Source organism: Cephus cinctus, unplaced genomic scaffold (genome assembly GCF_000341935.2).
Source record: "Cephus cinctus unplaced genomic scaffold, Ccin1 Ccin1_scaffold0690, whole genome shotgun sequence".
In the NCBI taxonomy this organism is placed as follows: domain Eukaryota; kingdom Metazoa; phylum Arthropoda; class Insecta; order Hymenoptera; family Cephidae; genus Cephus; species Cephus cinctus.
In genome coordinates, this window is record NW_014333313.1 from 1755410 (window position 1) to 1781863 (window position 26454).

Genomic DNA, 26454 nt, shown 5'->3' on the forward strand with positions numbered 1-26454 from the left:
GAATATGCATACGTGCCTGAGTTCTGTTAAACTAGTCCGGGACTGCTCGTTCGGTTAGTCAGTCGCTCGGTTAGTTAGTGGGGTGCCCCTTCCGGCTTTAAATACTGAAAACCGTTCACGGGTTCAGTGCGAGGGGTTCCCCCGCATTGCAAGTCACTTCGCCATGTTCAAACCGATCGTTTTCTTGTTTCTCCACGCGATCTGCGACATCGGTAAGCTCTCCCATTCTTTTCAGTCTTCGGAATCATTCAGTTCCGGTTCTTCCTCTAGTTCCGGATCTATACTACTGTCTTTTACCCCCATCTCTTTAACCACTCCTACCACTCTTTGCTTCCTTCACTTCATTCGTCTCTGTTCATTTTGTCTTCTGGTTTATCTCTTGAAAGATCGCACTTTTCTTCTTATGATTTACTTTTGCAATCAGAGCACGTCGTGGAGTCTCATTTTTTTTCGACTTGTTAAAAGGAACTGAAACGCGCCATGTAAACTCTTCTGTATATTTATAATAGACACATTAAAAGAGCTTTCTTGGATTTACGTTTGATAATCGCAGCTGCTTTATTTTTACTTCTGCGAAATGAATTTTCGAAAGGTTACTACGTACCTGTTTATTTTGACTTTTTGGAAATTGGCGTCACATAAGTTGGCACGCCAAGTGTCTAGTGGGAAGTAACTTCGCCGTTAATTTTTATTATACAGTCAATCACTCTATATCATCGCGTTGGACCAGTTTTCAAAATGTCAATGCTACTTTGAATTTTATTCTTTTTCGTATTTTAATATAATTCTTTCTGATTCTTCATTTACTTCGAATCATCTTATTTATAGATTAATCGTATTTTCAGCTCTGACAACGCAATGCGGAAAAGTGTGGTTGACAGTCTCTTCGTTATGGAGGCCCATTGCGGCTGGCAACAAGGTCGTCGATGCGGAGCTCGAAGTGAATTGGGATCTCGATTGCCCCCCAAACGTAGGATATCCTGATACCATCAAGGTGTTCACTGCTGATCCAGCGCATAGTAATAAGTTTTATTTTTTCCCATCATTATTGCCTGCACCTCAGCTTGCTATTTCCGCTTACGCCATTATCATTGAACATTCACCAGAATACTTTGTACCAACCTTTCATGTTATTATGAACATTATTTAATGCTTCAGAGAACTATCTCCTTAAATTACTAAACGCAGGTTTGCCTTTTTTTTCTAGACAAAACCATCAAACCCCAGCTGACGTTGTTTATCCTGGAACAAATTCGAGGATACTATCGTACCAACATCACCGTTGGTAGACCTTCATTGTCAGGTGGTTGGGATGCCACGGGTGGCGCCACGCTTCCCGGACCACATTGTCTGAAACACTACGCAGCCCTCTACAAGGATAACGTTATATTAACGAGCTCCTGCTTACAAATCTGGCCCACATGGATGTACGATTTAAGGTTCGTCTAATAAAGATTTTCCAAGTAAAATATGTTCTAGTGATTTTTCCAAGGCCCAAGACTACTTTGTCATCTGTGATCATTTTTTAGGAGACAACTTGGGAGACTTCCGATCGGAACTTTAATGATTCCTGGAACACACAATTCAGGCTGTTATCAACATGGCGATTTGACACGACGCCATGCATTCGAACGTTATTTATTAACTCAGGATCGCGACGTGTGGACTCAGCTTGTTCATGGAATACGATACTTGGATATTAGGGTGGGATATTACTATTCGATGGCTAATAACACCACATTCGACGAAGAAGTCAGTCAGGTTAACCGGTTTTGGGTTAATCACGACGTCATTAGAGTAACTCCTCTAATGACGATCATAAAAGACGTGAGAAATTTTCTAGATGTGGCTAGAGGCGAGGTTGTAATCCTGGACTTTCACAGGTAAGTGCATTCATGGATTTTACATGAGATATAGGAAATTCTTACTGTAACCTTTATTCGCAGATTTCCAGTAGGATTCGAAGGAAGACCCAGTAGTCACAGACGACTCGTATCTATTCTTCATCGTGAATTCGGGGGTCTTATTTTAAAGCCTGACAAAGGAGTAGAAGGTTTGGGACCAACGTTAAACGATATCTGGAACAGCGGTAGACGATTAATAATCTGTTACGGAGACAAACATACGGCGAACGGTAATATTTATTAAACAATTAATTTTAAGCAGTTTATAGGTTAAAATTTATCTCCCGAGCCGCATTAGGTTAAAATAATAATTTATGTAACATTATAATTATTTGTTGCTCTTAGAGTACGATTGGTTGTGGCCACCAATGACGCAGGCATGGGGTAATCAGCAAACTGTAGAAGGACTTTTTAAATATATGGACGAAACTATCACGGGACATAAACGATCACGAAACAGTCAGAATCCATTATGGGCAGTAATGGCGGAATTGACGCCGGTACCGTTAGACATGTTATTCGAATGGACCGGCGGACTTCGTCAGATGGCGGATTCTATGAATAGAAACTTGACGGCACTTTTTCAAGATGAATGGTGGAAGCAGACAAATATTGTTGCTACTGACTTTTTCTTGGGAAATAATCTCATAGATATATCTATACAATCAAACATTAAGAAAAGTAATATTGCCCAATGGCGTCTTTAAAGATGATATCATTTATTTGAATTAGTACGTATAAGTATACAATTCGTTTACCTTAGTACTTTTCATAATTTATATTTTTTAACAGATGAGTCTTGTGAATTATTATACGTTGAACTGTCGTATACAAAGTTTGCATTCCATGCGATAGATACAGTATCACATAAAATAATATTTTATAATTCAAAGAAATATTTCGTTATCGAATTTAGTTAATGGGTAAACATATTTTTGCCACTCGATATCAAAATAAACCTATATGAAACTGTTTACATTATAATGGATATCGAATCGATTAAGTTAAAATAAATGAACTAGGTAATTAAACGAATGTAATATATTATACTTACTACTATGTATTACATGGGTCTATGAATTTATCATGTCGAACGAAATAAACATCTTTGCTTTTAGAGTAATAGATAATGTTTAGACTAAGATTACATAAACTTTTGTACATCCAAGGATGTACGTCAAGTTGATAACAATATATTTCTGGAAATAATTTTTTTAATTGTATGTATTATTGTAATATATGAACCAAACAATGTTAAATACGAGCAGTTATCGGTCAATTTCTCTGATTTCGTTACTCGTATCACGAATCGTCAAAATATTTCATTTTGTACAAAGATAAAGCCTATTTTGTATTGACTAAAGAAAAAAAAAGCATCCAAGATAAATTATTCTTATTTTACTGAAAACGAATATCATCGTGCACTGAGTTTTAATACGAAATACTACATTTACTTTAGAGTGCCAAGTTTACTTGAATAGAAAACAAAATTTACTGTCTACATAATACGTTATCTCCGTAGTGCGTAAACAGGGTTCATGTTTCGATTACAAATTTTAATGACGTACTGCTGTTGCTGACATACGTACATAGATATGTATATAATATCTTATTTAATAGATTGTATATTTAAATGCGAATATGTTAAGTCCGAAGAAGTTTAATGGCAAGCCATTCATTAGTCAGTCGTCTATCGTCTTATTAACTATTTATTTAGCGTCCTATTAAGTTTGCAGACAGTTGAAGATTTATAGAAATTGAAATATGACAAATCCAATGGAAGTTCTTAACGATGATATTTATCGTGTCTTTAGGTGTGGATCAGCAATATTATTTGCGAGATTCGTTATAATATATTTTCGGAAAATACGAAACTTTGCAGTTCAATATGTAATTATTTATTAAATTTTTTCTTCGTGAATATTAATAATTGTGTTGCATTCATTGTAATTTCGTTTGTATTTTTAGATTTTTGAAGTTCCAGAAGGAGTACAGTTCAGTTCACACTCAAACGTAGCTTACACCGATGGTAACAACGGCCTAATCAAACAATCTGAAGATGACTTCCAATATGTTGTATTATGGACGCTGTGTACGTGGTTTTGGTTAACTACTTCACCACCCTATTGGCTGGCTGCAACACTTATTAGGATTTTCGTAATTACTGAAACAATTGGTGAAGTATTGTGTACGAAATTCTCATCTCCACGTGCAGTGCGTTTAGTTGCCCGTTGCATAAATCAAATAATATTGAGCTACCAATTTATTTCACTGATATTTCATTCAATACAGTTAAAAGGGAATAGCATATATATATAGTTTCAAGAAAGATAATAATTGTAATAACGAAATTGTAAATATCGAGATTTATCAACTATCAGTCAAAAATTAATTTTTGTTCACATTACAAAGTACAACTGTACAGCATAATGTGAAACAAGTAAATTCTAATTCTGTATTAAAATATGAAGAAATATATGGAACAATTATTATTATTGATATATACTTCATCAAGACCTTCTTGAGAAACATGAATCAGCCGATAAAATATCTAATTTGAGGATATCGATAAAGCAGAACAAAGTATACCATTCTACATACCTTTTGCACCGTTATGTTTGTATCGTACGTTCGCTGTATGTACTCATAACGTACGAAAAGTATGGACTTATTTGACTTGGATTTGGATCTCATGCTTTTGAAGTGTAATCTAATTGACTGTATCACCAGCAGCCTATTTTCTTAGCCTATCAATTAGCGGGCTGATGTATACTAAAAATTGTTACTTAAATACCAGCCAGAAGTGTTATCCTTCAGAGCTGTGTTCTAGCAACCACTTACGTACATGATTTGCCTTACAAATGGCCATCTTGATCTCAAGAACGTCTATAGAATAGCTGCTCGGATTTCGTTGTATAGTCCATCCAGCGAAAATGTATTCTTCGATCACTGGTGGGAATCAGGGAGTTGACACTCCAATGGGCTATAGTAAAACAGAATAGTAATATAACCTACCGATATGATGGCGTTGCTGCTCGTGCTAACAGTCTATAGCACGGAATGCCGTGCTCCGATAAGCGGTCTGTGGTGGGGATGCCGAACCGTGTATAACTGAAAGGTACTCTGGTACTCTTTCGCTAGTTTCCATATGTATAGTTTCTTCCTGTCGAGCGGACGCGAAACGGAACTGAAGCATGCGTGAGGCCATGGCCCTAGTTACAGCGAACAACGCGAAAGAAGAGTTGTGGACTGCGTATGCTTGCTGGGGAAGCATTTGTATTGTACATCTCATGCTTTTAACATGGTTCACGGGTCGAGTGCGAGTATTCAGAAATGTATGTTTCAGTGAACCTTTTTTCAATTATCTACATAATATCATGGAAGATTTTTACATTTAATATACGTAAGCGACCTTGAGTTTCAAGTGTCTTGATCCTCTGTCACATGAGATTTCTAGAATTAACTTTGACTATTACATTTTTATATGTACAGCGATTTTATTTAAATGCATTGTCTACAGGTTATCCACAGTGAAGAGGATCGAAGATTTATGAAAGAACCCTATATAATCGTTGATCCTAGAGCAGGAGGACATCCTGATGTTGATCGAATCAGAAGTGCCCATCGTAGCGATCTTGAAGCCATAATTTTGTATCTCATAATTACACCTATATGGATAATATCGTCCCCGCCATTATTTTTAGCAAAAATTTTGTTACACTCTTTTCCAATATTTTGCATTACGCATACGCTATTATATATGAAGATTATTGATATTCGTAATTCTTGTACGAGTTTTCTTTTTACAATCAGTTACTGTATTTTAGGATATATGACTGTTTCATGTGTTATCTGTTTTGCGTGATATGATATCAAATGATATAAATTCTACGGATGTGTATTATTATTTGTATATATTTATTTTTGAGTGGATGTTTAAACAAAATTTTAATGTACGCTAAATATACCCTTTGAGGTTGTATGATATATGTATAGTTTATAAAAATACATAGCGACGTGTGCTGCCTTTTAACGCATTGTTTCATCTCTAGATAAACTACGGTAATGTATTGCGTGATTAAAAGCAAAAGTTATACATCCATTTGCATTTAGTCAAGCGAGATAAATTATCATTGATAGATGACAAATAGACTATACTTTTCCATGCGTTCGTTGTCGGACGAGTCTGATATACTCGTCAAGTAATATTAGGGCAAAGACAAATTTTTTATCTGTCTAGCCTCAGAAAGCGGGTCAATTCTTTAATCATAGATAATAATGTCACTTGCTGCCCCTGTAATGGAATTTTTCCATGTTTGAAATACGCGCCATTGAGGTCGGTAAAATAGTGACCTACGTTAAGTTTGAAACTTCCGTTCCGGTTCCTTTCTCTACTCTCGTCTAGTCGGCTGACAGTTCATCGTGCGGGAGTCTTGCGATCGCCTCCTCAATTGTCTAACGTTGAAAAAGTTGTTAAGTACATTTTGATTCGAGATGGGTGATTCTTTAGACGGATCGGGGGAACCGTCTCCTGAATCACAAAATATTGCGATTGTCGAGTATTCCTCATTCGCTAACTATCTTCGAAAGGCCGTTACGATCCTTTTGCCTGACGAGGATGTGGTTCCATCCGCATTTAATACTGCTCTTGAGGACAGAAATAATCAGGAGTGTATTCGAAAATTTCTCAGTGATTCACAAGTTTGGTCCTTGTATATTCAACGCACATCCAGCAAAGGTAAAGAACTCTTTTCATTGATATTCGACAAGAATGGTTGCTTCGCATCGTGTAACCATATACATATGTCATCCATTATAGCTTCTGGAACAACGGTACATTTAGTCGCGCATGCACTTATAAATTGAACGTAGAATAAAAATCAATATTGTGCACTGTGTAGAGTTTTATTTGACATGACGCATTTACAGATGAACTGACATCGAATTCCATTTTATCATTTATATAACTTTTTTTTTGTATAAAAACAAATTTATAATTGGACCTTGATAAAAGGTGGATGTCATGCAAAAAATATGAAAATTTGAATTTTAAATGAGATTGGAACATGTAACAATTTAATGCGTCATCCCTTTATATATCTTAATGAATAAAAAGACGATAATTAATTTGTATATATCATATAACAATTTTCTAATAAGTAAAATATCCTTGATTATGACTCATCTCGTATTAGTCATTGATTGCTTATATGTGAGTCCAGTAATATTTACAAGATTCTATATCATAATTTACAATACCTATGGTTATACATAGTTGTTTATTTTGTTGCAGAAGAAGATAGTGGTGAAGGCGATGAAGAGAAAGAAAATTCCACATACTATATATCAAATGATATTCACTTTACTAGTCCTAAAATGGGCTCTCTTATTGTGACAAAACGTGGTTCGGTAATAGAGGCAGATAAGTCCATTCATTCACAAGTACGACTTGTTACCATTTCCGATGGACCAGCATATGAAACTCTACACGCTATTAGTAAAACTATGGCACCATACTTTAAGAGCTATGTCAAAGAAACAGGGAGAGCGGATAGAGATGGTGACAAAATGGCACCGTCCGTTGAAAAAAAAATTGCTGAATTGGAGATGGGATTGTTACATTTACAACAGAATATTGATATCCCAGAGATTTCCCTTCCAGTTCACCCAATTGTTTTACATGTGATCAAACAATGTGCAGATGAAGGAAGGAAACCCAAAGTTGCTGATTTTGGGGACAAAGTAGAGGATTCAACATTTTTGAATCAATTACAAACTGGTGTAAACAGGTGGATCAAAGAGATTCAAAAAGTAACAAAACTTAATCGTGACCCAGAGTCAGGTACAGCACTTCAAGAAATTTCATTTTGGTTGAATTTAGAAAGAGCTTTACACCGAATTCAGGAGAAACGTGAAAGCATTGAGATTTCCTTAACTCTTGATATCCTTAAGCATGGAAAACGTTTCCATGCAACTGTCAGTTTTGATACAGACACTGGCTTGAAACAAGCCTTAGCAACTGTAAATGATTACAATCCGTTGATGAAAGATTTTCCAATCAACGACCTTTTGTCAGCTACTGAGCTAGAGCGGATTCGAGCAGCTGTGCAACAAATCTTCATGCACTTAAGGAAGATCAGAAGTACAAAATATCCCATTCAGCGAGTTCTTAGATTGGTGGAAGCAATTTCCAGAGACTTGGGACAACAATTGCTCAAAGTTCTTGGTACCAGAAGACTGATGCATATTCCTTTCGATGAATTTGAGAAAGTCATGGGACAATGTTTTGAAGTGTTTAGTACCTGGGATGATGAGTATGATAAACTTATTGGATTACTGAGGGACGTCGTCAAAAAGAAACGAGATGAACACTTAAAGATGGTCTGGCGAGTTTCTCCAGCTCACAAGAAACTTCAAACTCGTATGGAACATATGCGTTGTTTCCGTCGTCAGCATGAACAACTAAGAACTGTCATTGTTCGTGTATTGCGACCTACTGTTCGTCAGAACAATAACAACGCAAGCATAGAAAATGCTGACAATGATAGTGGAAAGCTGGAATTTCCTTTGGACGCTGCTGATGCTAACGCAATTAGTGAGGTCAATCTTGCATATGAAAATGTCAAGGAAGTTGAATGCTTAGATATTACCAAGGAAGGATTAGAGTTCTGGGAGGCTGCGGTACATCGATATGAAGAACGCATTGAACGTGTAGAAGCTAGAATAACAGCACATCTGAGAGATCAATTGGGTACCGCAAAGAATGCTAATGAAATGTTTCGTATTTTTTCACGTTTTAATGCTCTTTTTGTGAGACCACATATTAGAGGTGCCATTCGAGAATATCAAACTCAACTGATCCAAAGAGTCAAAGATGATATTGAAGCACTGCATGAAAAATTCAAGGTGTATATCTTGCATTCATATAAAATAACATAAGCTATGTGTTATATATTAAATGACTAAACACACTGAAAATGTAAATAACAAAATGAATTCTTATTCTTAGGTTCAATATGCGCAGAGCAAGTGCTGCAGGATGAGTATGGTAAGAGATCTGCCACCAGTTTCAGGGTCGATAATTTGGGTTAAACAAATTGATCATCAGCTGACGATGTATCTAAAACGTGTCGAAGATGTCTTGGGTAAGCTTCAAAGGAATGCTCGATGTTATTTCACATAAGAAATTTCATAAATAATGAATTCCCTTAGGTAAGGGTTGGGAAAATCATATCGAGGGTCAAAAGTTAAAAGCCGATGGAGATAGTTTCCGGATGAAATTATCTACTCAAGAAATATTTGACGAATGGGCGCGCAGAGTGCAGCAACGCAATACTGCTGTTAGTGGTCGCATTTTCACAATTGAGAGCGTTCGATCACGTTCTGGTAGAGGAAACGTTCTCAAGTTGAAAGTGAACTTTTTGCCGGAAATTATCACGCTGGCCAAGGAAGTGAGGAATCTGAAGAATCTAGGATATCGTGCTCCGATAGCTATTGTTAACAAAGCTCACCAAGCTAATCAAGTTTATCCATTCGCTATCAGTTTGATTGAGAGCATCAGGACGTATGAGAGAACTTTGGAAAAGGTAAGAAAGTTTCTTATAAAACCGTGTAAATATTCGCGTTACTCATAAATGGCAGTTTACGTTCAACGGATGGGGACATCATGTTTTAGACAGCCACATATTTTGTAGAACTATATATGATATTTCTGTATTGTACGGATTCATGTTATACTAACATAGTTTTTGAGTCAAAGTTCCATATAACTAAAAGACAGAAAAAATCCTAAGTGATAGTGCCAGGATGAAAATATTGATTTAGCCGTTCCGAAATTTCTAATCCCTCAGATGTCCAATATTTTTAGCTTACCAATCGGAGTCCCCACTGTCCCGCACTGAAGGTAGTCTTACACGATGCTTCAAGAAGTTATGCATCTTGTCTAAAATTGTGATCATTATTAATGTCTGCCTGCTTAGCTATTGTAGCGATAACCTTTGGCGAGATGGAACAATCCTTTATATTAGATTAACAATTATAAATGAGTTTAGTGTTGAAGCAGTTGATACTTAATGAGGATAGCTTACCGCATTTTAAATTAATGAAGTAATATATTTTACCAATATTATGTTCCATCTCTGATATGTGTATGTGCAATGAAATTTTGTCCTATTTTTCTAGCATTGCCACTTGATACATATTTCATATACATACAAAACCTTTATTTTTTCTGCATTTTGTTAGTTTGAATAAAAATGAATGACATCAAGTAATTTGTGTCGTGAGATCCTAATGGAATCATTCGCTGTATCATCTAGACAACTCGTAGTTAAATAAATATTTTACGGTTTTATATTTTTTAGATTGAAGATAAAGCAAGTATCATACCCTTGGTTGCTGGAATGCGTAAGGATGTTCTATCACTCATTTCTGAGGTGAGGATAATTGACATTAGTCAGGCAAAAAATTGGAAAATCATATAATTTTAATATCCATTTAATTTTTATATTAGGGTATTGCCCTGGTATGGGAAAGCTACAAACTTGATTTGTATGTCCATCGTCTTTCGGATGCTGTTGTATCTTTCCAAGAAAAAGTTGAAGATCTTCTTGTCGTCGAAGAACAGCTGGACGTTGATGTTCGATCTTTGGAAACTTGCCCTTACTCGGCAAATACTTTTGCTGATATATTATCTAAGATTCAGAAGTCTGTGGATGAATTGTCATTGAAGAACTACTCGAATCTACATATTTGGGTAGCTAGACTTGATGAAGAGGTCGAGAAGAATTTGGCAGCACGATTAGAAGCTGGAGTAAAAGCATGGACCGATGCACTTATGGGACAAAAGAAAGAAGTTGACCTGAGCATGGATACCGATGCACCTGCGCAACCAACTCACAAGCCTGGCGGTGATCCTAAGATACAGAATCAAATTCATGAAGTCAGGATCACCAATCAGACAATGTACTTATATCCTAGTATTGAGGACGCGAGATTCCAGATCATGCAACAACTTTTCGCTTGGCAAGCGATCGTTACGTCTCAGATTCGTTTACAGAGTTCCAGGTATCAAGTAGGTCTTGACAAACCAGAGTCAGGAACTTATAGAAACTTGCTGACAAAATTACCCGGTGGAAAAGTACCGCTGGAAGCAGCTTACGAAGCCGTTGAATCAAAGATGAAGGATGTTGCTGATTATGTCGATCAATGGCTTAGATACCAATCACTTTGGGATCTTCAACCTGACAACCTGTATGGAAAGTTGGGTGAAGACATCAATCTGTGGATGAAGTGTTTGAATGATATAAAGAAAACGAGAACGACTTTCGACACTTCAGATACAAGACGAGAGTTCGGTCCTATTATCATTGATTTTGCTAAAGTACAAAGTAAAGTCTCCCTAAAGTATGATTCTTGGCACAAGGAGACCTTGGGCAAATTCGGTTCTCTCCTTGGAAATGAAATGGCAAGTTTCCACGCACAAGTGTCCAAGTCCAGAGGTGATCTCGAACAACAATCCATCGAAGCTGCAAGTACTTCTGATGCTGTCGGCTTCATAACGTACGTGCAATCTCTTAAACGCAAGATGAAAGCATGGGAGAAGCAAGTGGACGTGTACAGGGAAGGTCAAAGGATTTTGGAACGTCAAAGATTCCAGTTCCCAACATCGTGGTTGCACGTTGATAACATAGAGGGTGAGTGGGGTGCGTTCAACGAGATCATCAAACGTAAAGATACCAGCATCCAAACGCAGGTAGCTTCTCTACAGATGAAGATTGTTGCTGAAGATAAAGCAGTTGAGACAAGAACAACTGACTTCCTTAATGACTGGGAAAGAGGAAAACCTGTTGAGGGTCATCTGCGTCCTGATGAAGCCCTGCAACAGCTGCAATTGTTCGAAAGCAAATTCGCTAGACTCAAGGAAGAACGGGACAACGTCGCTAAAGCGAAGGAAGCTCTGGAATTGCAGGAACCAGGCGGTGTGTCTACCAGTGAGGATAGAATTCAAGTTATCTTTGAGGAATTGCAAGACTTGAGAGGCGTGTGGTCAGAATTGTCAAGAATTTGGGCTCAAATAGATGAGACTAGAGAAAAACCATGGTTGTCGGTTCAACCTAGGAAGTTACGTCAACAGCTGGATACAATGATGGCTCAGCTGAAGGAACTTCCTGCAAGATTAAGACAATACTCTTCATACGAGTACGTGAAGAAGATGCTGCAAAGTTATACCAAGGTTAACATGTTGATCGTGGAACTTAAATCTGATGCTTTGAAAGAGCGACATTGGAAACAACTAACGAGACAGCTGAGAGTCAATTGGGTATTAAGTGAACTAACGCTCGGCCAAGTGTGGGACGTAAATCTTCAGAAAAATGAAGGAATCGTTAAAGATATAATCCTAGTGGCACAAGGTGAAATGGCTTTGGAGGAGTTCTTGAAGCAAGTGAGAGAGTCCTGGCAAACATACGAACTAGACCTCATAAACTACCAGAGCAAGTGCAGATTGATTCGAGGATGGGATGATTTATTCAATAAAGTTAAAGAACACATCAACTCCGTAGCAGCCATGAAATTGTCACCGTATTATAAAGTGTTTGAAGAAGAAGCTCTAACTTGGGAGGAGAAGCTTAACAGGATAAATGCACTCTTCGATGTTTGGATCGACGTTCAGCGGCGGTGGGTATATCTTGAGGGTATCTTCTCAGGTAGTGCCGACATCAAGACGCTGCTACCAGTGGAAACATCACGTTTCCAAAGTATCAGTTCTGAATTCCTTGGATTGATGAAGAAAGTCTCGAAATCTCCAATGGTCATGGATGTCCTAAATATCCCTGGCGTCCAAAGAGCCCTTGAACGACTTGCCGATCTTCTTGGAAAGATTCAGAAAGCTCTTGGAGAATATTTGGAAAGGGAAAGAACATCCTTCCCGCGATTTTATTTCGTCGGAGATGAAGATTTACTCGAGATCATTGGTAACAGTAAAAATGTCGCAAGATTGCAAAAGCATTTCAAGAAAATGTTCGCCGGCGTGGCAGCTATTCTACTTAACGAGGATAATACCGTTATTACTGGTATAGCATCTCGCGAGGGTGAAGAAGTCACTTTCCAAACTCCAGTGTCAACAGTAGATCATCCGAAGATCAATGAATGGCTAACACTCGTGGAAAAGGAAATGCGTGTCACCCTAGCTTCTAGTCTCGCAAGAGCAGTCCATGATATTAAGCAGTTCAAGGATGGAAATATTAATTCTCAAGCATTCATGACTTGGTGTGACAACTATCAAGCCCAGATCATTGTCTTGGCTGCACAAATTTTGTGGTCTGAAGACGTCGAAGCAGCTCTTCACGAAGCTCAATCAGATTCCAGCAAGAATCCACTAGAAAGAGTATTAAACCAAGTCGAAGTGACATTGAATGTCCTTGCGGATTCTGTACTCCAGGAACAACCGGCTCTTAGGAGGAAAAAATTGGAGCATCTCATTAATGAATTTGTACATAAACGTACCGTCACGAGAAGGTTAATTGCTAATAAAGTATCAAATCCAAAGGCTTTCGAGTGGCTCTGCGAGATGAGATTCTATTTTGATCCACGACAAACCGAAGTTCTTCAACAACTTACGATTCACATGGCAAATGCTAAATTCTTTTACGGATTTGAATATCTAGGCGTACAGGATAGACTAGTCCAAACGCCATTAACAGACAGATGTTACTTAACTATGACACAAGCTCTAGAAGCTAGACTCGGTGGTTCGCCATTCGGTCCTGCTGGAACCGGAAAGACTGAATCAGTTAAAGCTCTTGGACACCAACTTGGAAGATTCGTACTTGTATTTAATTGCGATGAAACGTTTGATTTCCAGGTAAATATAGTCATTTTGCATTATATTGATAATAAAATTGTCAATATGGATTTGGTCTTATCATTACGTTATTATTTCAGGCTATGGGCCGTATATTCGTCGGTCTCTGCCAAGTCGGAGCTTGGGGTTGTTTCGATGAATTCAATCGTTTGGAAGAGCGTATGCTTTCAGCTGTTTCTCAACAAGTGCAAACCATTCAGGAAGCTCTCAAGAGTCAAATGGAGGGCAAGAAAGAAGGAACTCTTTGTGTGGAGCTTGTTGGAAAACAAGTTAAAGTCTCTACAGACATGGCGATCTTCATTACCATGAATCCTGGTTATGCTGGACGGTCTAATTTGCCAGACAACTTAAAGAAGTTATTCAGATCACTAGCTATGACAACACCCGATAGACAGTTGATTGCCGAAGTGATGCTGTTCAGTCAAGGCTTCAGATCTGCTGAAAAATTAGCGTGCAAAATTGTACCATTCTTCAAGTAAGTTCTTATAAATATTTATGCATTGTAAATACATGATTTTAACAATTAGCAATTATTATTGATACTACAAAGAGTAAATAATTAATATCATATCTTTGTCTAGGCTATGCGATGAACAATTATCAAATCAATCGCATTACGACTTTGGTCTTCGTGCTTTGAAATCCGTACTAATCTCAGCCGGAAATGTGAAACGTGATAGAATCCAAAAAATTAAGGAGGGTATGCAAAATCGTGGAGAAACTGACATTGATGAAGCTTCGATCGCTGAGAACTTACCGGAACAAGAAATTTTGATCCAATCAGTCTGTGAGACTATGGTGCCTAAATTAGTCGCGGAAGATATTCCTCTACTCTTCAGTCTCCTGAACGATGTATTCCCGAACGTAAACTATACTCGTGCTGAAATGAAGGGTAATATTACATTTTTTAATAAATAAACCATCTTAAATGTGCTTTAGAAATCTGAATAAGCATTTCTCATCAATATTTACTTGATAGGTTTGAAAGATCAAATTCGAAAGGTCTGCGCTGAAGAATATCTTGTATGTGGAGAAGGCGATGAACAAGGTGGAGCCTGGCAAGAAAAGGTAATATTTATTCAATTACAATTTTATGTCTTCGTTGTGTTTTCTATTGTATATATTTTTATCATCATAACATTATCATCTCATTAACCATAATGACAAAACTAATAACACGATGCATGACTGTTACTGAATATTTATAAAATGTAGAATTAAACCAAAAACAAAAATACGATGTTGCTAATCTGGTACTACAGTAACTTCTCATGATAGCCTAATCATTAACATTTTTATATTGTGCCCACTCAGGAAACGGTCGGTGAGACCTGGGTTGCGAAGGTGAGACCGAACTGTATATAGATGTTGTCATTGTTCCACGCGTGTCAATGCATGTCTATCATCTGATCTCTATGCTTCCCAATCGTCGATCTCTAACAATAGTTTTCTATATAGGTACTTCAACTATACCAAATCTGCAATCTCAATCATGGCTTGATGATGGTTGGTCCAAGTGGTTCTGGAAAAACGACTGCATGGAAGGTGCTTCTAAAGGCACTGGAAAGATTCGAAGGCGTGGAAGGTGTAGCCCATGTCATTGATCCCAAGGCTATCAGCAAGGAAACACTTTATGGTGTATTGGATCCCAACACCAGAGAATGGACTGATGGTCTATTCACTCATATTCTTAGAAAGATCATAGATAACGTCAGAGGGGAGATAAATAAGCGACAGTGGATCATTTTCGACGGAGATGTTGATCCAGAATGGGTTGAGAATCTCAACTCAGTCCTTGACGATAATAAACTTCTAACTTTGCCAAATGGCGAGCGTCTTAGCTTACCACCAAATGTTAGAGTGATGTTTGAAGTACAAGATCTGAAGTATGCAACATTAGCTACTGTCTCTCGTTGCGGCATGGTCTGGTTCTCAGAGGATGTTCTTTCAACGGAAATGATCTTCGAGAATTACATGTTGCGCTTGAAAAATATTCCACTGGAAGATGGCGAAGAGGATAATCTTGGCAAGAAGACGGCAGATAAAGAAGACACTATTTCACCTGCTTTATCTGTACAGCGTGAAGTTGCTAGTATTTTGCAAAGTTACTTTGCACCTGATGGTTTAGTAGTGAGGTGTCTGGAGTACGCCATGAAACAAGAACATATAATGGACTTCACGCGGTTGCGTGCACTCAGCTCCCTGTTCTCCATGCTGAACCAATCTGTGCGCAATGTTTTACAATATAATCATACGCATATGGATTTCCCGCTGCCAAGTGAGCAGTTAGAACGTTACATGCCAAAATGTCTGGTTTACGCGTTACTGTGGAGTTTCGCTGGTGATGCGAAGCTGAAGGTTAGATCTGACTTGGGTGACTTTATAAGATCTATAACTACAGTACCCTTACCAGCTCAGAGTAATATACCCATCATAGACTTCGAAGTAAATATTCACGGAGAGTGGCTACCGTGGAGTAACAAGGTACCTCAGATTGAGGTAGAAACTCATAAAGTGGCTAGTCCAGATATCGTTGTACCCACGTTGGACACTGTCAGACATGAGATTCTGCTTTACACGTGGCTAGCTGAGCACAAACCGTTGGGTAAGTTTGAGAAATTAAATATAATTTTTCTAGATATTCGATTACTTTTCCTTTGTTACATTGACATCATTTTCAACAGTACTGTGTGGTCCACCTGGTTCTGGTAAAACCATGACTCTTTTCTCTGCGTTGAGAGCTTTACCGGATATGGAAGTTGTTGGCTTGAATTTTTCATCTGCCACAACTCCAGAACTGTTATTAAAGACATTCGACCATTACTGCGAGTACCGCAAAACACCAAATGGTGTTGTACTATCACCTGTGCAGCTTGGAAAGTGGCTCGTTTTGTTCTGTGACGAAATCAATTTACCGGATATGGATAATTATGGCACTCAACGTGTAATCTCATTTTTAAGACAATTAGTAGAACACAGAGGATTCTACCGCACTAGTGATCAAGCTTGGGTCTCATTGGAGAGGATTCAGTTCGTCGGAGCTTGTAATCCACCTACTGATCCTGGTAGAAAACCACTTAGCCATAGATTCTTACGCCATGTACCAGTCATCTATGTTGACTATCCTGGAGAAACATCTCTCAAGCAGATTTATGGAACATTCACACGTGCCATGCTCAGGTCCGTAATACTACGTCATGCTTCTTTTAGTGTAACAATATATGTAATTTAATCGATTGGTATTTTCACTGAATTGCAGTTGAATACTTTGATTCATGTTAATATTATTGATTTTTTATTCTAACAATTACAGGTTAACTCCTTCCCTGAGGGGCTATGCGGAACCTTTAACAAATGCAATGGTGGAATTCTACCTAGCCTCCCAAGAACGGTTTACCCAAGACATGCAGCCACATTACGTTTATTCGCCTCGTGAAATGACACGATGGGTCCGTGGAATCTGTGAAGCAATTAGACCTCTTGATAGTTTATCAGTTGAGGGACTTGTACGTCTCTGGGCACATGAGGCACTTCGTTTGTTCCAAGACCGATTGGTAGAAGATTCAGAACGTGGTTGGACTAATAAGAATATTGATATCGTGGCACTGAAACACTTTATGGGCGTTGATAAAGAAAAAGCACTGTCCAGACCGATTCTCTACAGTAACTGGTTATCTAAAGATTATGTGCCAGTTAACAGACAAGAGTTGAGGGACTACGTAAGGGCTAGATTGAAGGTCTTCTACGAGGAAGAGTTGGATGTACCTCTGGTTCTCTTCGATGAAGTTCTCGAACATGTTCTGCGAATTGACAGAATTTTCCGACAGCCTCAGGGACATTTGCTGTTGATTGGTGTCTCAGGTGCTGGTAAGACAACTCTGTCGAGGTTTGTTGCGTGGATGAACGGATTATCCATCTTTCAAATAAAGGTACAGTCTGATTGAACTTAATTAAATGATTGCATTGAACATAAGAGCTTTCTAACGGTAATTGTTTAACAGGTGCATAATAAATACTCTGGAGAAGATTTCGATGAAGATTTGCGACAAGTATTGAGACGTTCTGGTTGCAAGGATGAGAAGATAGCTTTTATTCTTGACGAATCCAACGTACTTGATTCTGGCTTCCTGGAACGAATGAATACTCTCCTGGCTAACGGAGAAGTTCCTGGTTTGTTCGAGGGCGATGAATACACTACTCTTATGACTCAGTGCAAAGAAGGAGCTCAACGAGAAGGTCTGATGCTCGATTCCAACGAAGAACTTTACAAGTGGTTCACGGGTCAAGTCATGAAGAACTTGCACGTTGTTTTCACAATGAATCCAAGCACAGACGGCCTTAAGGATCGTGCTGCAACCTCACCGGCGTTGTTCAACAGATGCGTGCTTAATTGGTTTGGCGATTGGTCCGATAACGCATTGTTCCAAGTTGGAAAAGAATTCACAAATCGCGTTGATCTGGAAAGGCCTTCATGGAAATGTCCAGACTTCTTCCCATCTGTCTGCTCATTAATACCTGCGCAACCCACACATAGAGATGCAGTCATCAATGCTTGCGTCTATGTACATCAGACCCTGCACAAAGCTAACGCAAGACTGGCAAAGAGAGGTTCGAGAACAATGGCGATCACCCCTCGACATTATCTAGACTTCATTAACCACTTCGTCAAGTTGTATCAAGAGAAGAGAAGTGACTTGGAGGAACAGCAGTTACATTTGAATGTTGGTTTAAGCAAAATTGCTGAAACCGTGGAACAAGTTGAGGAAATGCAAAAGAGCTTGGCTGTTAAATCACAGGTTAGTCCAGAAAAGCAGAGTTTCGCGTATCTTTTATGATGAACTGTTCGTCAGTAGACTGATTAACGAAAGAAGTTTTAATGGTGTATTCTTGTACTAGGAATTGCAAGCCAAGAACGAAGCTGCCAATGCTAAATTGAGACAGATGGTGAAAGATCAACAGGAAGCGGAAAAGAAGAAAGTACAAAGTCAAGAGATCCAACAGCAGCTAGCTATCCAAACTGTGGCCATTGATCAAAAGCGAGAAGACGTAATGGCTGATCTTGCTCAAGTCGAACCAGCTGTCATTGACGCTCAAAATGGTGAGTACCATCTTTTCTTATCCTGCTGTGTATTAAGTATCCCATACTTCTCAAAAATCAATCTTTACGCCAATCTATTTATTACCTATATTACTTGAATTCGACACTGTCACAAACATCGTTAAGAATGAATTTCATTTTTCCACGTTTTTTTTTATTTGTCTCGTAACAATAAAATGAAAACTTTACTTTGGTTCCCCATCAATATTGAAAAATTAATCTGTTGCAGTTACATAGTTATTTTTATCTAAAACAGTTTTGTGTGAAGCATTTAGCTTTTTCTTTTATTATCAAAACTACAATTTTTAAGCTTTTTTTTTCGCACATAAATTTCCTTTACCATCGAACTTAGGCGTTCGATTCCTGTCGATAGAATCTTATAAAGAAAGCACGCAATTGCGCCATGCATTACGCTTATGATTTTGCAATGAGTGTAGCTGTGAAGGGGATTAAGCGGCAGCATCTTGTTGAGATCCGATCGATGGCGAATCCGCCGGCAGTTGTAAAGCTGGCACTAGAATCGATTTGCCTCTTGCTCGAGGAAAATGCCAGCGACTGGAAACAGATTCGTGCCGTTATTATGAAGGACAGCTTTATTCCGACTATCGTCAATTTCAACACAGAGGACATCACGTAAGAGAACCACTAGGGGCCTGCTGAATGTTCAACGCTCGCCTGGGAGTCTATTAAACAACATCTAATATCCGCTTGTTATATGTCCTGTTTCTATAATGTTTGTCGGTTGTTAATATCATTCTCACACACAAGTATCGACACGAGTACAGTATTGAACATTATTATTAGCTTTCATTCAAATATATTTTTACGATTATGTATGACTAAAAATAGCTATTGTTTTACGGTTTTATTAATCTACTGCATTCGTGTCGATGATTCGCGACTTGTACATAGACATATTACTTGTGTTTTCTTGCCCTGATTTCTAACTTTATAGGTCCGCCGAAATTCACCTTGCAGCCTGTCGCCGCGCTTTTTTCTTATAACTTTATCATAACATGCCTCTAATGCCTGTCCATTTTCTTCTTTGTACTATATGAAATCATTTAATTTTTCGTATAGCGGTGAAATCAATAAAGAAACAGCATTTGGTTGAGGTTCGCTCCATGGCGAACCCACCAGCGATCGTCAAGGTTGCGCTGGAGTCTATCTGCCTGTTGCTCGGCGAAAATGCCAGTGACTGGAAATCTATCCGCGCGGTCATCATGAGAGACAATTTTATCAATACCATTGTCTCGAATTTCAGTACTGAGGACATTACGTAAGCATGCTTTCACTGTTTCTTTCCTCGTCAAAAACAATTAGGCTATGAATCTGACATGGACCAGCCGACACGAATGAGAATACTCCTTTTTAAGAAGATCAGTGAAAAGCCATAATTTAATAAATATCGTTTATTGATTAAGAATGCAAATTCTTACACCAATATTCTTTCAAATGTTTTTCTCGAATCCCTTTCTTTGAAAAATATTTTTTGAAATCATTGTTCTATTTTTTTTCATTAAGTCATCGTCTCTATGCCCAATTGGTTCACCTTTCTAAATTGCATAAAATCATTCACGCCTCTCATGATTACTAACTCATTAAAGTCAGCAAAGTTCATTTTATCGGTGTCTACTGGTCTCAGATAAAAAAAAAAGTCCCATCTTGAAGCTCCTGCGTTGCAGTGTTGCCTTATATCCGACAGTTTGATAAAGTCCTTCGCCCCAAGATTCTTGTGATCAGATAGCTCCTATCGCTTTTCACGAAATAATCATCAGCAAACATTCATATATCAGCACACGTAAGGTAATTGGGCTGGTTAAGTTGGTATTCGCTTTGGAAAAATGACGCATTTCATTTGATCGTTATGTATTTCATAACAAGTAGGGAATTGATTATAGTGAATGGAAGGCAATTATCTATCTGATCATTACCGATAGAATTGTTTTATCTTGTGTAATGGTATATCGTAATACGCTATGTTAGTTGCCATACATCCCACCCCTACTTCTACCAAAAGCTTGCGTTTTATTTGGCAAGCAGTATTGGAACAGCTTTGGAAATAGGCAATATATTAACCAAGTCATACAAGCGACGATAAAAAAAGAAACTGTTTTTTTTATACCGCATGTTAACAAAGATTGATAAAGTTGTCACTAACCACACAAATTGTGCATCAAAATTGTTCTAAATGGTCCATCGAGTCACGTCAACTGTCACTAAAGATTCATGCTAATTCAAATTACTAAATGGGCTTTAACTGCCCAAAAGCTAAAGCATTAGTATATTAATATGTACAGCCTTATAAAATGTTAGGTGGTTTCTTGGTTTATATTCTCCTTGCGTCAATCCCTTTGACATAAAAATGACACACACTTCGCTTCTACGAGGCACCAAAATTTACGTTAAAAAGTTATTGATTCGTAAACGATTTGATTCAGTGAATCAATTAGAGTCTATAATATTGTTTTATTATGTGCTATTTCCAACACAAGACGTTTGAGTTATTAAAATTGAGGAAAGCAAAAACCATGAAACCTTCCATTTTATGCAGTAGAATTCTGTCTAATTTAATAATTTTGTAGTGATGAGGTACGCGAAAAGATGAAGAGTCGTTACTTGAGCAACCCTGACTACAACTTCGAAAAAGTCAACCGTGCGAGTATGGCTTGTGGTCCTATGGTCAAGTGGGCGATTGCTCAGGTAATTAACATTAATGATATTAATATAATCAGCATATAGTAACATCTATACTAATATGGTCATCTTTTGCGCAGATTGAATATGCAGACATGTTGAAGCGTGTGGAGCCACTGCGTGATGAACTTCACTCACTGGAGCAGCAAGCTGAGACCAATCAGTTGAAAGGCGAAGAAGTGAAAAATCTAATTGCTCAGTTAGAACAAAGCATTGCCTCCTACAAAGAGGAGTACGCACAGCTGATCTCTCAAGCTCAAGCTATCAAGGCTGACCTGGAAAATGTTCAAGGCAAAGTAGACAGATCCATTGCTCTCTTGAAATCATTAGTCATCGAGAGAGAAAGATGGGAAGCTACAAGCGAAACATTTAGAAGTCAAATGTCTACGATTATTGGTGATGTTCTTCTGTCCTCTGCATTCCTTGCATATGCTGGTTACTTTGATCAACATGTAAGTAAATTTTTAAATGGTGCAATTCGTGTAATATCCAATTAATTGAATAAGTATTTTCGTTAAGCGATTGCTATAATATAATTCTGTATTATGTTTACAGTATCGTCAAAATCTATTCTCCACTTGGTGTCAACATTTGCAACACGCAAACCTGCAATTCCGTGCTGATATCGCAAGAACGGAATATTTGTCAAATCCTGATGAGCGTTTGAGATGGCAAGCTAATGCTTTGCCAACAGATGATCTATGCACAGAAAATGCTATAATGTTGAAACGTTTCAACAGATATCCATTGATCATTGATCCATCAGGACAAGCTACGGAATTCATAATGAATGAGTTCAAGGATAGAAAAATTACTAAGACTAGTTTCTTGGATGATTCATTTAGGAAGAATCTCGAGAGTGCTCTTCGGTTTGGTAATCCATTGTTGGTCCAGGATGTAGAAAATTATGATCCAATTCTAAATCCTGTCCTGAATAGAGAATTGAGAAGGACAGGTGGTCGTGTATTGATTACGCTCGGAGATCAAGATATCGATCTTTCGCCATCATTCGTGATATTCTTGTCCACAAGAGATCCCACGGTTGAATTTCCACCAGACATATGTTCTCGTGTAACATTTGTTAACTTCACCGTCACCAGGAGCTCCTTGCAGAGTCAATGTCTCAACCAGGTTCTCAAAGCAGAACGTCCTGATATAGATGAAAAGAGATCAGATCTACTGAAACTTCAAGGAGAATTCCATTTGAGATTGCGACAGCTTGAGAAATCTTTACTGCAAGCATTGAATGATGCCAAAGGAAAGATCCTTGACGATGACTCCGTCATCACTACCCTGGAAACGCTGAAACAGGAGGCTGCTGATATCAGCAAGAAGGTGGAAGAAACTGACAAGGTTATAGGTGAAATTGAAACTGTCTCGCAACAGTACATGCCGCTATCCCAAGCATGCTCGAATATGTACTTCACCATGGATAGTCTGAACCAAGTGCATTTCTTGTATCAGTACTCTTTAAAGATGTTCCTAGACATATTTACCACCGTTCTCTCACAGAACCCCAAATTGTCCGGAATATCTGATTACACACAGAGATTGTCTTTAATTACAAGCGACTTATTCTCTGTCTGTTACGAACGTGTTGCTCGTGGAATGTTGCATACAGACAGACTTACGTTTGCCTTACTGCTTTGTCGCATTCATCTAAAAGGAGTTGTTACGGAGTCGACCTACGATAGCGAATTCACGTTCTTCCTACGTGGCAAAGAGGGCGTGCTCAATATTCGCGCGCCACCAATGCCAAGTCTTAGCTCTGAACAACAAGAAGCAATGATACGTTTGAGCCTAAGGGTTCCAGCTTTTAAGAAACTCGCTGAAAAGATTCAAGATAATTCTGACTTCAGCACCTGGTTACAATCCCCAACGCCGGAAACCTGCGTACCTAAACTTTGGGAAGAAGAGAAACCATTGAGTCCTATAGGAACGACTATGCATCAGCTACTAATAATTCAAGCATTCAGGCCAGATCGTGTAATTGCTGCAGCTTCGTTAGTAGTGACTTCAGCTCTTGGTGAGTCTTTCATGGCTGCAGCTGAGGTCGAACTGGACTTTGCTTCCGTCGTGGAAAATCAACTAAAAGCTACTGTGCCAGCCCTTCTGTGCTCTGTACCTGGTTTCGACGCTTCCAGCAGAGTTGACGACCTGGCGGCAGAGCTAGGAAAACAAATTGCTAGTATCGCTATCGGTTCCGCAGAAGGTTTCAATCAAGCTGACAGAGCCATTAACATGGCCGTTAAAGCTGGAAGATGGGTACTCTTGAAAAATGTACATCTTGCACCTCAGTGGTTGGTACAACTTGAGAAGAAGTTACACAGTATCCAGCCGCATGCAAACTTCAGACTCTTCCTCACCATGGAAATTAATCCTAAAGTACCAGTTAATCTACTCAGAGCTGGTAGAATATTCGTATTCGAACCACCTCCAGGTATCAGGGCAAATTTGCTGCGTACCTTCAGCACTGTACCTGCTTCACGTATGATGAAAGCACCTAATGAACGTGCTCGCCTGTACTTCCTGTTGGCATGGTTCCACGCCATCGTTCAGGAACGTCTTCGTTATGCTCCTTTAGGATGGGCCAAACACTATGAGTTCAATGAAAGTGATCTGAGGGTCGCCTGCGACACCCTTGACACCTGGATAGAAGCAACAGCAATGGGTAGAACAAATCTTCCACCAGAGAAAGTACCATGGGATGCTTTGGTGACACTTCTGTCTCAATGTATCTATGGTGGCAAAATTGACAATGATTACGATCAACGTTTATTAGCTTCTTTCTTGCGTAAATTATTCACGCCTAGATCCTTCGAAGCTGATTTTGCTCTGGTTGCCAATGTTGACGGTGCTCAAGGAAATCAACGTCACATAACTATGCCCGATGGTAACAGACGGGATCACTTCCTGAAGTGGATTGAATCCTTGTCAGATAGACAAACACCGTCCTGGTTAGGATTACCTAATAACGCAGAAAAGGTCCTGCTTACCACTAGAGGAACAGATTTGGTATCAAAACTTCTAAAAATGCAGCAACTGGAGGATGAGGATGAGCTAGCATATTCTAACGAAGAGTCCCTAGATACTCCACGTGAAGCTGAAGCTGATGGACGCCCATCATGGATGAGAACCTTGCATAATTCTGCATCTACGTGGCTACAGTTGTTGCCGAAAAATCTGCCTACTCTCAAGAGAACTGTGGAAAATATTAAAGATCCGTTGTACAGGTACTTCGAAAGAGAAGTTAATAGTGGAGCTAGACTACTTCAAGATGTTATTCATGACTTGGAGGATGTCGTACTAATTTGTAAAGTAAGTTTATTGTAAAAAGTTAAAGAGTAGCTATAACTGACTAGTATTGTTACATATATCTATTTATTTTCTTTCAACAGGGTGAGAAGAAACAAACAAATTATCATAGAACAATGCTGTCTGAATTGGTAAAGGGTATTTTACCTGGTGGATGGAGAAGGTACACGGTACCTAGAGGATGTACCGTAATACAATGGATCACTGACTTCAGCCACAGAGTCACCCAATTACAAGAGGTGTCCAGACTCGTATCTCAGGGAGGAGCGAAAGAAATCAAGGTATGCATATCAACATTTAAATAATAATTTTTCAAACCTAACAACATTTTATACTTCAATTTGATTGTATTTCAGAGTTTCCCAGTTTGGCTCGGTGGATTATTAAATCCAGAGGCTTATATTACTGCAACGAGACAGTGTATTGCTCAGGCCAACAGTTGGTCCCTGGAAGAGCTCCAGCTTGATGTAACTATTGGGGACGGCGATAACATCGCTACAGATGATTGTTCCTTTGCAGTCACCGGATTGAAACTGCAGGGAGCCCAGTGCAAAGATAATCAGTTATACCTTACATCAACTATTATGACTGATTTACCAGTAACAATGCTGAGATGGACTCGCTCTGCTAGCGAAGAAGTTAGGAAAGGAAAATTGTCTTTACCTGTTTATCTAAACAGCACACGAACAGAACTTCTATTTACTGTAGATTTGAACATCGCTTCAGGCCAAGAGCAACATAGCTTTTATGAGAGGGGTGTCGCTGTTTTGACATCCACTGCCTTAAATTAGAATGACTTTTATGGAGAAGAAATTCGATAAATCTTAATATATTCAGATCCATCAATAACGATGGAATTTTGTGCAACCCGTGCAATGAATACCAATACCGAATATGCATTCAGTTGATTATGTTCCAATCAGATTTACTTCCCTTGGTAAACTTACAAATGAACATTCTAATAGTTATCGTGAAATGTTGTAACAAAATATTTATCGTCCTACAGTTTGTACTGCATGAATTTCAAGCTGAAGAGCGCATGTGCTAAAGTAATGTACATTTAAAAGATCTCTGTTTATACTTTGTAGCGGAATTAAAATGCAAACGCAGTATATATTTAAAAACAATGGCTGCGACCGATAGCTTGTGATATACATGATATTTAATTCTTTTTCTAATGTTCTGCTTTTAATATTTACTCTATGAAATAAGATTACATCGAAACCTTTCGAAAGTAAACTGAAACACTGCATGATAGTATTTGTAATGTTACTCAACGGCATCTAAATAAATGAAATAACAGTGTCCAATAGAAAGCGTTTATATATTGCTATTCTTTTATTGTAATCGACGTTGGTAGATGATACTTTACGTCAGCTGGCGGTTTAAGTTTTAACCAGAGGGTTGCTCTGGGAACCAACGGCAGAGATGAGAGCAGAGATCAGTAGGGAGATGCACAACGCTACGGTTTTAGGCGATACCAAAAACATGGCGCTAAATCGTAGCGGCGAGTCCGGGCAAAACGCGGTTTCCAAGAGATCGGCTCTCGAAAGACTGACCTCTGCACCAATAATACA

At 38.5% G+C, this 26454-nt stretch overlaps 3 protein-coding genes across 10 annotated transcripts; all 3 read left to right on the forward strand.

Moving 5' to 3' along the window:
* Positions 1-50: 50 nt before the first annotated feature.
* On the forward strand, positions 51-3029 carry LOC107269905 (PI-PLC X domain-containing protein 1). The gene is made up of 6 exons (XM_015744323.2): positions 51-212; positions 846-1019; positions 1208-1439; positions 1530-1883; positions 1947-2134; positions 2250-3029. Exons 1-6 carry the CDS (start codon positions 164-166, stop codon positions 2609-2611), a joined length of 1359 nt encoding a protein of 452 aa, XP_015599809.1. The 5' UTR covers positions 51-163; the 3' UTR covers positions 2612-3029.
* A 293-nt stretch (positions 3030-3322) lies between these two features.
* Positions 3323-5582, forward strand: LOC107269906. Its single transcript, XM_015744324.2, has 3 exons — positions 3323-3794; positions 3873-4092; positions 5425-5582. The coding sequence occupies exons 1-3, from the start codon at positions 3669-3671 to the stop codon at positions 5436-5438; spliced, it is 360 nt and encodes a 119-aa protein (XP_015599810.1). The 5' UTR covers positions 3323-3668; the 3' UTR covers positions 5439-5582.
* Positions 5583-6292: 710 nt separating this feature from the next.
* LOC107269907 (dynein heavy chain, cytoplasmic) lies at positions 6293-26193 on the forward strand. Of its 8 annotated transcripts, none has more exons than XM_015744327.2 (22): positions 6293-6642; positions 7198-8810; positions 8914-9049; positions 9117-9490; positions 9772-9807; positions 10268-10339; positions 10417-13767; positions 13848-14242; positions 14349-14659; positions 14747-14835; positions 15082-15111; positions 15226-16372; positions 16452-16947; positions 17081-17696; positions 17769-18563; positions 18664-18865; positions 19303-19498; positions 21451-21568; positions 21643-22014; positions 22118-24880; positions 24961-25158; positions 25234-26193. In XM_015744327.2, exons 1-22 carry the CDS (start codon positions 6399-6401, stop codon positions 25666-25668), a joined length of 13989 nt encoding a protein of 4662 aa, XP_015599813.1. In that variant the 5' UTR covers positions 6293-6398; the 3' UTR covers positions 25669-26193. The 8 variants fall into 8 exon arrangements, with proteins under 8 accessions (XP_015599813.1, XP_015599811.1, XP_015599815.1 ...); XM_015744325.2 differs by lacking the exon at positions 19303-19498 and adding an exon at positions 19946-20144; XM_015744329.2 differs by lacking the exon at positions 15082-15111.
* Positions 26194-26454: the final 261 nt, after the last annotated feature.

Excerpts from the sequence above, each read along its gene's own strand:
- LOC107269906 (XM_015744324.2), top strand. The coding sequence starts at position 3,669 with ATGACAAATCCAATGGAAGTTCTTAACGATGATATTTATCGTGTCTTT. Across the intron at positions 3,795-3,872 it reads GAAACTTTGCAGTTCAATAT|ATTTTTGAAGTTCCAGAAGG; the intron begins GTAATTATTTAT and ends TTGTATTTTTAG.
- LOC107269907 (XM_015744325.2), top strand. The coding sequence starts at position 6,399 with ATGGGTGATTCTTTAGACGGATCGGGGGAACCGTCTCCTGAATCACAA. Across the intron at positions 15,112-15,225 it reads GTGAGACCTGGGTTGCGAAG|GTACTTCAACTATACCAAAT; the intron begins GTGAGACCGAAC and ends TTTTCTATATAG. Across the intron at positions 16,373-16,451 it reads AGCTGAGCACAAACCGTTGG|TACTGTGTGGTCCACCTGGT; the intron begins GTAAGTTTGAGA and ends CATTTTCAACAG.
- LOC107269905 (XM_015744323.2), top strand. The coding sequence starts at position 164 with ATGTTCAAACCGATCGTTTTCTTGTTTCTCCACGCGATCTGCGACATC. Across the intron at positions 1,440-1,529 it reads ACATGGATGTACGATTTAAG|GAGACAACTTGGGAGACTTC; the intron begins GTTCGTCTAATA and ends ATCATTTTTTAG. Across the intron at positions 1,884-1,946 it reads GTAATCCTGGACTTTCACAG|ATTTCCAGTAGGATTCGAAG; the intron begins GTAAGTGCATTC and ends CTTTATTCGCAG.